The sequence below is a fragment of the Frankliniella occidentalis genome, unplaced genomic scaffold (assembly GCF_000697945.3).
Source record: "Frankliniella occidentalis isolate FOCC.00 unplaced genomic scaffold, Focc_3.1 Scaffold18, whole genome shotgun sequence".
In the NCBI taxonomy this organism is placed as follows: domain Eukaryota; kingdom Metazoa; phylum Arthropoda; class Insecta; order Thysanoptera; family Thripidae; genus Frankliniella; species Frankliniella occidentalis.
In genome coordinates, this window is record NW_026267148.1 from 1,137,823 (window position 1) to 1,149,907 (window position 12,085).

The following is a 12,085-nucleotide window of genomic DNA, read 5'->3' on the forward strand; positions in this document are numbered from 1 at the left end:
CTTCATGCTTGGTCCGTACAACGAAGGCGACTCTGTGGACATCACATGCGAAGCGTCAGGTGGTAAGTAAGACTGGCTGCAGTTTTTCAAAATATACAGTCCATCATGAAGTCCAAATTCTGGGAGTTTTCCTCTGTTGCGTGGGGAAGGAGGCACAGCATACCGTTTGTCAGACAGAACCCCCCCTTTTGCGCATATTCCCATACATAATAAAATTACTGATAAGATAGTTTTATCAACTCAATGTCAGAAGAGGGGAGTGTGGATGTATTATTCTAGCGCCGCACACACGGCATGAAACCAGCAGATATTGCTGCTGCAGGGCCTGCCGCTGGTGGACGCTGCAGATTAGCGTGCTGGGTGTGCCCACCCCTGGGCATGGCCTCAGGCCGCCGCAGGCCTCCTTGCGCCCAGCCTGGGATTGAGTGTGGTGCTTTCCCATGCCCTTTATTTATCTTTCTCCCCACAGAGGGCTTCGGCTGGATCCCTTATGCTCCCACCCACCCACTCGTTTTCCTCCTTTCATTTTTTAATTCTATCTGTCGCAATTTTTTTCCCTCCACCTCGACCCCACCGCCTTTACCGTGTTCCCCCCCGCCCGCGCCCGCTTGGCTCGCGTTTTGATCTGCCTCGATACGGCACGCCTATTTTGCGGTCCTGTGCGAGGCCAGGATCTCGGCGTGCACGATGGGCGGGGTGGGAGCGTGGCGGGGCAGCTTGCGCGCGGATCGTTTTAGTAAATAAAGGCTGGGGGTGCGGAAGTCGGGCCGTGGGGCCACCTTGTTTTCACAATTCCATTAAAGAGCGCATTTGTCATCACGGTGACATCCACGGGCAAAGTTTTTGCTCTTTGTTTTGAATCCACGGCTGTAGGAGAAAAAGGTGCGCGCCGCTGTGGGGCCAGGCCAGGCTAGGCCGAGCTGGGCGCGATGGGTTTGGTGGGGTCGGGCCAAGCGTAGAAGGACGCGGCGCAGAGGTCCTCACAATACCTAAGTTCCTTTTCGTGTACGCGGCCAGATGGCCACGCCACCCCGCCACGCTTGCCGCCGCACCGCCGCACCGCACCACCGACGGATATTTTATTCAAGTTGCCGGTAATTTCAAAATTCACTTAGGAACCATGTATAATTCATCCCAGGGATCCCAGGGCGTTCCGTTATTGGAGCGAGTGGGTGACGCGCGGGGTTGGGGCCCGGGGTGGGAGCGCAGCGTCGCCGTAGTGCGTGATGGAGAGAGGTAGGGCACAGAGCTGAAGTGCATTCCATTAGTGCCAATAGTGCAGCGGCCAAAGGGACTGGCACGTGTGCCATGTCTGCCATATTGGACACTATATACATTTTATTACAAACGTATTATCTGATAAAATGTGTTTCATAAGCTGAGAGATAAGACTGTAGTTCGGATGATTCGATTTAATTATCTTTGTATCCCACTTGCTTACGAAGTCATAAACCGGGGGCGTTTTTCGCCCAGACAATCTAGAAGCCCCAAGATGTCAAGCTTGTTCTTCGTCTCCATCTGTAGCAATGTCGTTTGTGAGCTTACATAGTTGTTATTTATGTTATGATACAAATAATGTGTTCACATTTACTGTCACATTCGACGTGATTCTCATGATATCATGGTGGAAGCTACAAGAAGAGTCATGGACATGGCAAAACACAATTGGTACCAGAACGTGAAAGTCGTGTATTTGCGAACTGTCTTTGACGTCGTCTGGGTTCTCGCCAGAATATAAAATATGGCAAGAACCCACTTGTACTTTACCGCGTTTTGAAGGCAAGCAGGGGAAGACATTTGGGGGGGGGGGGGGCAATGCGACTTAGCCATTCGAACCCCAGCGTAGGCTCGGGCACGACAATGTACGGATTAGTGAAAGTGAGCATACAGGAATTGCAGACATAAGGTTCTGGCTTACAGAAATTCTTGGGCCAATCGTTCGAGAACATAATATCCGCTAAAAACAGTAAAGAAAGGGGGGACTTAGAACGAGAGAAAACAGTTTGGCTCCCAGATTGAGCGTCTGTCTGCTTCCCCACCTTACTCGATGCCCTCTTGACGAATTGGACTTCCTGCGGCGCCAAGCTGTGTGATGGAAGTGGGGAAAGGGAGGGGGGAGGGGGTAAGTGATGACGGAAAAGTAAGGGCTGTGGGAATCAACCTCCCATACTACGGTGGTGATGAGTGTCTGAGAAAAGACTCACTCTTTGGTCCTCTGCGTCTTTCTCTAGAAAGTAAACAGTTTTCTCCACGCACACGTTTACCATATTTCGAAAGTGGAGCAATTGAGCTGATTAAAAAAAAACAAAAAACAATCAGCAAAATCCCTTAGTCGCCGCCCAACGCCGTCGAGCTTCAAGCCACATTGCGTAAAATGGACGGACGGCTGAACCTCGTGACCTGACTGCTGTTGAGCGGGTGAAATGCACTAAACTCTGAATGGACCATGATTATTATTCATCCGTTCTCATAGTTAAATGTTTACGTGTACTAAAGATTTTGGTTCATCAAACTTTAGTTTGAAATCAAAAAATATCTTGCCTATATCGCATTTTGTAAAGTGTACAATGCTGCAAGTTTGTGGCGTCTAGAATGTGCGATTCCAATTGAAATTTACTCGATTGTAAGATGTGTCATGACTTATTTGAATTCTGTTTGTTTCAGTGCCACCCGAGCAACTGCTCATTATGGACAACAGAGGCGAGCACATACGTCACTTCATGCTTGGTCCGTACAACGAAGGCGACTCTGTGGACATCACATGCGAAGCGTCAGGTGGTAAGTAAGACTGGCTGCAGTTTTTCAAAATATGCAGTCCATCATGAAGTCCAAATTCTGGGAGTTTTCCTCTGTTGCGTGGGGAAGGAGGCACAGCATACCGTTTGTCAGACAGAACAGGATGAATAGACAGTTTTTCTCGTTTCTATTTTATGAAAGCACAATACATGATATGTGAACTTGTTCAGTGCCATTTAGAAGTAAATCTGGTTCACCGATAGATCTAGTGTTCATCACAATCGTTTTGTACGTGAACATGTTCATTTCCTTTGCGGAACGCGTTCAACTCATGAAAATGCTCCCATTAGGAGTCGAACTCTTGGGTGCCCACCTATAAAGTTCAATAGCCGCAAGTGCACAAGAACCATGTTGGACCCTTTGTGTATCAGAGTTGGAGTACTGATATTTTGTACGTATTCATGTGTGGTGGCGCAGGGAGGGTCGGAGACAGGGAGGGGGTGAGGAACAGAGAAAGAGTGCCGAGAGGGAAAACAGGCCAGCCAGCAGCGTAGGTCGGCCAACTTTACAATTTACTGCATGCAGACCCCGTAGTGCGCTATTGCCTCAGGGCCTCCCGCCTCCTTCTCTATAGAACACACAGACACACACGCGCGCACATGCACACACATTACAACGCAACACAAATTGCACATTTTAAACTTATGTCTAATCCCCGGGTGTTGCTAAGGGAAAACTTTTAGAGAGAGCAGTTTGAATTTATTGCGCCAATTCAATTAGAAGAAAGTTGATTTATTCCACGCTGCGTTGCGGGACGGTTGGTGTCTACTATGCCCGCGTTGTTATCAAACTGTTTTCCCGTTGGGTAGGCACTTGTGCCAGAACCTTTGTTTCACGCGACTTCACTACTGCGCATGTCGTATTTAAATTCAAGTAAAATTTTACTTTAAATTTTGAATCAGAGGTCCTCAAAATATACTCAAGGTAGCCACGTTTGGGTGGCGGGAGAGACTCAGGGAACCGAGCGACACAAGAGGAGGGAGAGATGAGTATGCAACATGCATGACGTGTTGGGAGGCGTTGCCACATAAATTGCCTACTTGCCTGGAGGAATCCTGGCCCTCCGCCTCGCACAAGACGCGCCGCTGGGCTTTGGTTTCTGGAAGACTCGCAGGCGCGATGGCCATGGTGGCTGCGAGAGTGTCGGCGAGGGAAAGACAGACGCGTGTGTGTGTGTGTGTTCTGTCTGTTGTGAAGGCTTCCACCCCGCCCCCTTTCTCTCTTGCTTTATGTCGTCAGAGTTTTGGGGGCGGCCAGGCTTTACGATGTGTTCATTCGGCCCGCTCGGCCGCTCTATGCTCCGACTCGTTCTGCTGCCATGTTGGAGTTCCCTATGCCAGATCGGTCCGCAGCGCGTCGCTCCCCGAAAGTAATCAGAACTCGTCAGGGACTGCACGAGTCTCGGCATGAGGCTCTGCTCTGCTGGCCGCTCAGTGCAAAGACACCGCCTTGTGCCTGGGCGGGGGAGAGAATCAAATCATGATACCCGACGCAAAGGGGTTAAGATAAGAAGTCTAAGAACTCTAACATGGTTTAAAACCTGAATTCTTTTTCTCTTTTAATACGTCAAATGGCGCGTTTTGTAATGGAAAGCACACGTTGCGACTTCGTATGTAAACGATATTTTCTAATGGTGTTGATATTTGAGTTGGGCCGCGTCTGTTTTTGAGATAGCTTACGAATCCTTATGTGTGTGTTTCTAGGGCGGCCACTGCCTCGTGTCACGTGGTGGTACGAGAACATCATGCTGGACGAATCTTTCGGGCGCCTGTCCGAGCGCCGCGTCCAGAACGTGCTACACCTGGAGAACCTACAGCGCAAGCAGCTGAACCGCGTCTACACCTGCAGGGCGTCCAACAACCAGCTGGCCAATCCCATTACCTCCTCCGTGCGGCTGGACATGAACCGTAAGTTATGCTCTTTCATGCTACTCGTTGTTTTCGCACTGGCACACGCTGAACCCCGAATGCCACTACTCGAATCGCGTTTTTGTTGTGTTTTTATGACAATGCAATTTTCTTTACTTTGTGCATCCTCGAAGCCGAAAAAAGCTAGCTGTACGTGACCGCATTTTGGAGTAGGGTAGATTAGATTGAATTAATTTTTCTTATGAGCTGTTCTTTTTTTTTTTTTTTTTTTTTTTTTTTTTTGATAAGGGTAGATTTGCCTTGACAAATGGCAGGCTATTTATTTGAAACCGGAGCCTCTATATTATAAATTTATTTTTCTTATCCCCCAAGCCCTTGTTCCTGCAGCAGTTAGAGTCGTCCTGCCTAGGCCCCCCGCATGGCGACGTGACGCTGTGCAGAAAACGTCTCGGGCGTGATTTGAGAAACAGTTTATTTATTGGTAAAGTTTGCGGCAGGCAGGCGGGAGGGGTGGCGGGCTAGGTGAGAGAAGGAAAAGTAGGGAGAAGTGGAGGCGCAGGGGATGGGGTGGACGGGAAGAGGTGGGGAGGGGTGGGGGAAGGGAGGGTTAGTTTGGTGTGCTTGCTGGCTTTGGTATGGTTCCATGTCAAGGCATACGAAGGACCGAGGCTAGGGGTAGAGAGAGGCTGGAGGAAGAGGAACTGTGAGCGAGTGGAGAGGGGAAAGGAGGACGAAGGAGGGGAGGAAAAGGGGGGCAGGAGGAGAGTGCGACCGACCGCTCCTTTCGACAGATGATGGAACTAATGTTCCGCACTGCCGGTGGGTGCTGGATTGGGGTGGGTGTCGCTGGCGGGTGGGAGGAGGGCGAGATGAGTGGGCGAAAGGGGGTGAGGCGGGATGCGGGGGGTGGTGGTGCCGCCCGGGGGTCGCCACGGCGAGCTGAGTCCGATCCCGAGCCGAATTACGAGCAGGACGTGGAATTTGAAGGTCGTTGTGTTATGGAAGCCACTGAGCGCCGGCGCGGCTCGCACCCCACCCCCAAGCGGCCCTCCCTTCAATCCTCGTCTCTCTCTCTCTCTCTCTTTCTCTCTCTCTCTCTCTTTCTCTCTCTCTCTCTCTCTCTCTCTCTCATGCCCCCTCTCTTTGGCCTTGCCTGCCGAAAAGCCCAGCTGTATTTGTGTTATTGTTTACGTGTTATTTGTGGCACTGTAGTGACACCTGGCACTTTTTTGCAATGCATTTATCAGGAGCGAATCACAAACAGGACGCAGATTTGGTTAGATATAATTACATTCTAGTGACGAAGACGTGAGCTTCGTTGCATACACTAAATAAATATGAAAGGACAATGTTGTATGAGATGTGTAAAGAGATGTGTTCTCAAGCACATATCTCAAGCACACAATTTAAAATTCTTAACTCAAACTCGCTTTCAGCCAGAATTCAGTTTAGGGGGCTGGCTATGCCCTTCACGGAGTCCCGATCGCAATACACTTGGGACAGGTGGGACCAGGAAAAAGGGGCTGCTGCGGGCGGCCTGGTGGTGGCCTCGCGACCAGCCGGGATGATATACTGTGTCCGGGTGATTGAATAACATTGGTTCTGGAGACTCCAGGCGGCTCCAGGCGGCTCCAGGCCACCGAGGGCCGTGAGCCCGGAGGGCTCAGTGCGTGCGGTGCACACTCGGCGGGGGGTGTGTGGGCGCGGCAGGCTTGGGCTGACGGACAGCCCAATGGGAGTGCTGAGCCCGGCCGGGGCTTGCAGCCGAGAGCGCCGCTGCCCGTCTCGGCCGGAAATGAGAGGTGAGGAAGTGAGAAGGCCGGGCGCTGTGTACGGAAGAAGAGAGGCCCTGGAACTCCTTCCTTATTTTCTCCCTCCGCCTCTCCTCACGTTATCTCTCTGTCTATCTATCTATCTATCTATCTATCTATCTTATTGACACATGTTACATGTACTAAGTAACTCACTTCTGTTGGAAATTATATCGTAATTTGACGAAAAATGTCCTGTAAATTTTTCTACACAAACTCTTTGTTATTTTTAAGTAACGAATACATTCGTAAAATGACGAACAGTTTGTAACTCGGTTGTTGTCCTAAAAGAATGATCCTGGACACAAGTATTTTCGAAACAAACATTTTAACATCCTGATCAACTGACACTTTCAAATCGTGATGTTACGAAAGTTTAACAGGGTACCGAGCGCTCTGGAAACTCAACTGTCGTACAGTATGACAGTTAAAACTGCAGTACTAATGGTACTGAGTTTAAACTGTGATACCATTTGTGTACTACAGTTTAAACTGTCATACTGTACGTCACTTGAGTTTCCAGAGCGACCCTGGAATCCTTGAAAACCCGGGAAAACCCCTTGAATTTAATCGGTCGGGAGTAACCCTTGAATTCTGATCAAACCCGGGAAAAAGTTGACCAAATCATCGTCACCGAGCAGCTGCTCTGTGTTGCCGCTAACTACGTTAAAATTTATCCTAATTTTGTTTCCATTCCTGCTCTGTAGATGACCGAACACTAGGTAACACTTTTTAATGATATATTTTTTGGGACTGTCGTTAAGAAAATTAAACGCTTTCGGCAAAATTTTGTGTCAAAAAAAAAAAAACAACTTTGAATTTTGACAATTTTTCCCGGGAAAACCCGGGGAAAACCCTTGAATTTAATATTTGGTCGTCGCTCGACACCCTGTTATATACTGCCACGAACAGTTCGTAATCGAAATTGCCGAATAATACTCGTTTATTTTAATTACGAACTTTTCGTGAGAGATTATTATCGTGGAATGACGCTATTTATTAACCGTGTTTAAATGTAATACGGGGTTGATCAATGCCCACAGACCGCGGGGTCCAATTTAGTTATAATGTACCTCAATGGCCTTGCAAGTGTGTGGAGTGGACGCATTGCCTACATGCAAGGGGCCGTAAGGCGTCACGGTGCGTGCCGGTTGTCGATAGGCAAGCCTGCATGCGGTTCAGTAAAACTATTCCTCAAAGTTCGCCACCCTGCAAACGAGCTGCGTTCAGGTGCGGATGCCGACCTCTGGCTGTGTCCATCATATCAATTACTCTGCATGTGCATATGGCAAAAAGTTTCAGCTGATTATTTATTTGTATAGATTTCCTAACAATGCCATCTCTTATTGAGGTCTATTATTTAGTCTGGTGCAAAAAAGGGGCCAGAGTGCTAAAACTTTTGAACGGTTGGTCTTTAGGGTCGCAGTGTTAGTGAACATAGACCATACCTATAACTATTTTAACCATAGTGATGGCCAAAAAATTAGTGGCAGTGAAGCCTCCCTTTAACCTTCTGTGTCACTTCTTTCGACTCAGCTATAGCTGCCATTCAACTTGTGTCAGGACGGCACTTCGGCTCGACTCGAGACGTCGCTTCTGCGCGCTGATGGGCAGCCGATAGGGTCGACAGGCTGCGATATAACAAGCGGGGCTCGAAGGCATTCTCTTAGGCATCATAGACCGCCTTCAAAGGTCACTACGTGACTAGGAGAAAGTCTTGGTGTGCACCCAGAAAATGGTATCTGTGAAAAAGGAGAAACGTGTTGCTTCAACGCTGTTTTTTCCTCAAAAAATACAAGGAAAATTGTCTTAAACTTTGAGCAAATGCCGTTAAAATAGAATGAAAGTTTTCTTAGATTAACTTAATTTCCTTGAAAATAACGGAAAAACCTTAAAGCAAGGTCAAATATTTCCCTGTATTTTTTTAAAAAAGGAAATTCCTTGGTGATACCATTTTCTGGGTGTGGTGACCCGAACCGAATGTCTCATAAAAAGCGCTAGGCAGGCAAACCAGCCTCAACGATTACCTCTGGTTTGGGCTGGAGCTTTCATAGCGGCGCATGTGGGTGTCGCTCCGGCGACTGCACCACACACTGTTAAAATATTTTGTGATTTCCCAACACTTTCAGGATGCGAAACAACTGTGAGATATTAACACTACTTTGTAGTCAAAAACAGTGCTTTTTGCTATCAATTTTTGACAACGAAGAAGAACACTTGTGATTTCCACAAAGAGTTCTGGCAACTTTTTTCACACCGAATTCTTCGTTAAGTTCTGACTTTTGTTTTGAACAGTGCATATGGCGCATGTGTCGCGAAGACTTATCAGTACATGCACAATGTGATTCCATAAGTGTCGGAAAGTGTCGAAAATGACCTCTGCAGTGGCGTTGCGGTGAACCATCGACATGAAATTAGATGTTTCTATTGGTTGTCAGGGAAAACCACTTGTTGCCCTAAAACAGCTCCAAAGACTAATTTTTAAAAAAAATGGGTTTGATGAAAAACAGGCTTCAGGTTTCCAACTAACTTCTTTTTCCCTAAACCGATTTTAGTTGTTTGTTTTTTTTCGTCCTTGAGGCTACACAACACACCCCTCCAGGGACGGTTGGAGACGCGCGCGTAAGCGGCGTAAGCAGGCGCGGCCCCGAATCAAAAGAAAAGGGGGGAAACTTGGTGGCGGCGCGGTCTGGTATTCCCTTTGTCATTTGCTTAGACGTCTCAAACGCGACTCAATCTAAGTTGTACGACGACTGACGTGAACAGTTCGTTTAAAGTGAACGGGAAGGAGATTACGAGCAGAGTGAAAAGGGACGGACGCTGCTACTGCGCGCCGCCGCCCCGCCGCGCCGCTCGTGCCATCGGCAGAAAAGGGTGCTTGTCGCGCGGAGGGCAAACTTTGCGGCTGGCTGCCGGGGCCGCGGGACCGGGCCGCGCGCCGCGGGTCGTCTTTTCAAAAGAAATGTGAAGAAGATGGCAATCCGACTGAATAGAGTCAACTTGGACTACTCTCAGGGAAAGAAGTGGGGTGAAAAAAAAAGGAAAAAGCGAGGAGACGACGGGGAAAAAAAGTGAAAAATTCTGAATGTGACCGACGATGACGACAAGGACGCAACGGACGGCAATGTGCCCCGGCGGCCGTGTGCAGGACGATTAGAGTGGCGGGCCGTGGCTCTCCTTGACTGGAGGGCACCAGCGAGTCACTCGGCGTATAAACAGCTGTGCGCGGGTATGGCCGACCCCCCTGGCTGCGGAGAGCACGCCTGGCCTTCCCACCTTGCCACTCTCACCTTCCTTACCTTCTGTCTCCTTTCCCCCGCCCCCCTCTTTCCGGTGTGTCGCTGGTTCGCGAGACCTAACTCGTCTTGACTCGTGCGCAGGTGTCACCATGTGTCACTGCCAGTCCTCCCGTGTCCCGGCAGCCAGGAGGCGGAGCGGGGCGTGGCGGGGCGTGGCGGGGCGTGGCGGGGCGTGGCGGGGTGAAAACACACGCGACATGCCACTCTCGGCCATGAGCAGCCGAGTCGGTGTCGTTCAGAGTCAAGGCGCATTATGCCGTAGACGTCGCATCCGTCAGAGACGGCGCGGTACAAAAGAGCAGAAGGAGCCGTGTGGGGCTGTGTGGGTGCAGGGGACGTTGACGGCGTTGTGCGTCATTATGTGGAGGAGGAGCCGGGGCCGGGCCACACTGCCCTGCCCCCGTGCGCAGGCCGGTCGCGCGGGGCCTCCCGGAGCGACGCGGCTCGCGCCGTCGCGCCGGTTTGAAAAGCCGCTGGGCAGCAATTTGGTCCACCGAGATAAGGTCGGAGGAAAGGGGGGAGGGAGAAGGAGTGGGAGGAGGGGGGAGGCGAGCGCGGCGGAGCGCAGCCTCCCTTATCGCCTAGACCGACTGGAACGTCGCGCTTTGCCAGCGAGACGTGATCATCCCTTTAATTAAAAAGGTGGCCCCGTTTTCCTTTTCTGGAGAGAAGGGCTTCGCTGGAACAATCTCCCTGGGCCCAGCCGGGCTACCCCGGTAGCTGCTGCCAGAGAGAACAGAATACAACTAGTTGTCTGTGGCTGCTGCCGCCGGTGGAGCTGTGGGTCTTGGACTCGCGAGGTTTCCAGGAAACCTTTGTCATAGCGAGTACACGGCGGGGGCGGCGTGAAGCTGCTCTGTGGGGTTGCCTCGATGCGGAAAGCGGACGGCCCGGGAGCCAACAGGAGAAAGGCGAGCTTCAGAGATCCCCCCCCTCTCCCCCCTAGCAGGATGTTGCAGGACGCGGCAGGGTCATCACCATCATGGACAGCGATGCAGGCCGGCCGGCAGGTTCCGGCCCGTCCGGCTGCAGCAGCGCAGCGACCGGCGGCTCCGCCTCCGCCGCCCCGCGCTATGCCGCTCGCCCTCCCTCCTGGTCGTTCAGACTGCGCGCGGCTTACGAGTAGGACTGATCTCATTTGAGATAGCGAGCGGCCCGCTCGGGCCCCGCCACGCCCCGCCACGCCCCGCCACGCCCCGCCTCGCCACCCCTCCGCATTGTGCGGCAGGGAGGGTCTGACCAGTGCGGGACGTGGCGGAGCGTGGCGGGTCGTGACGGGCGTGGGGCGTGGTGGGGGGGGTAGGAGGGGGCGGGGTCGAACCCTTCCTCGTGGCCCGCCTTGCGGTAGGTTCAGCACAGCGGGGACTTAATGGTGCAGCAGAGGCGCCCCCTTCCCTCCCCCACCCCCTCCACTAACACCCCTACGACTCCACACCTTCCCGTTGGTCCCTTCTGTCCCCTGGACCTCCTCCTACCCTTGTACTACTCTTCGGTGGCCATACACCGAAAACCGTTAGTATGAAATAACAGTATGAAACTTACTACTTAAAACCCTCCCCTGAAGGAAGGAAGTGGGAACACATTCAGAGACACGCGCGCCAGAAGTTTAGTAGGGTCATGACAGACTTTCTGTGGCGTGGTTTGTGGCCACTATATGGACGATATGGATATCACGCATTTCACTGAAGCGGGTTTTGCGATACTTTTAACACAAAAACATGTAATAACTGGTGTTTTGCGATTCCCACGCTAAAGGGCATGATAACCCCCCAAAATGTGATAAAAGTATCACTTTTTGTGATAATCACATTTTGGGGGGTTATCATGCCCTTTAGCGTGGGAATCGCAAAACACCAGTTATCGCAAAAACTCAGTAAAAGTATTACAAAACGGATATTAGTGATAGTTGTGTAACATCGCCTCATGAGGCTGCAGCTGTCGCATGAGTGCGTGTTGCAGCAGGGCTCCTTGATTCGTCCTCGACATACAGTAAAAGGTGTAACCACCGATAACAAGGTAGACGCACGTTAAAACCGTGTGAAGCTGAGCTAAATGTGCGTCTTCCTTGGCCTGCGGCGCGCTAAAATTAAAATGTTTTCGCGATTTTGATTGGCATGCCTGTCCACCTCACATTCCACGTCTCACGCCAGGCGCCTCACCTCACGCCGTCTTCCGGGCGGTCTCCCCTTGCGCTTCCTGACAGAGCTGAGCATTTAAAGTTAAAGTTTAATTTCAAGTTCAAGTTAAGTTTAGCAATTACCGAGCAGAAAGTGGTTGATTTTCAATCAGGGGTGGTACTGTCCAAGCACTT

At 50.8% G+C, this 12,085-nt stretch overlaps 1 protein-coding gene across 1 annotated transcript in view; it reads left to right on the forward strand.

The window, feature by feature from the left end:
* LOC113210666 (protein turtle homolog B) overlaps positions 1–12,085 on the forward strand; it is a 359,298-nt gene that overhangs the window by 260,740 nt on the left and 86,473 nt on the right. The window contains exons 5-6 of the mRNA XM_052264309.1: positions 2,665–2,778; positions 4,500–4,703. Of these exons, the coding sequence (XP_052120269.1) occupies positions 2,665–2,778; positions 4,500–4,703 (318 nt within the window). The remainder of the gene's footprint in view (positions 1–2,664; positions 2,779–4,499; positions 4,704–12,085) is intronic.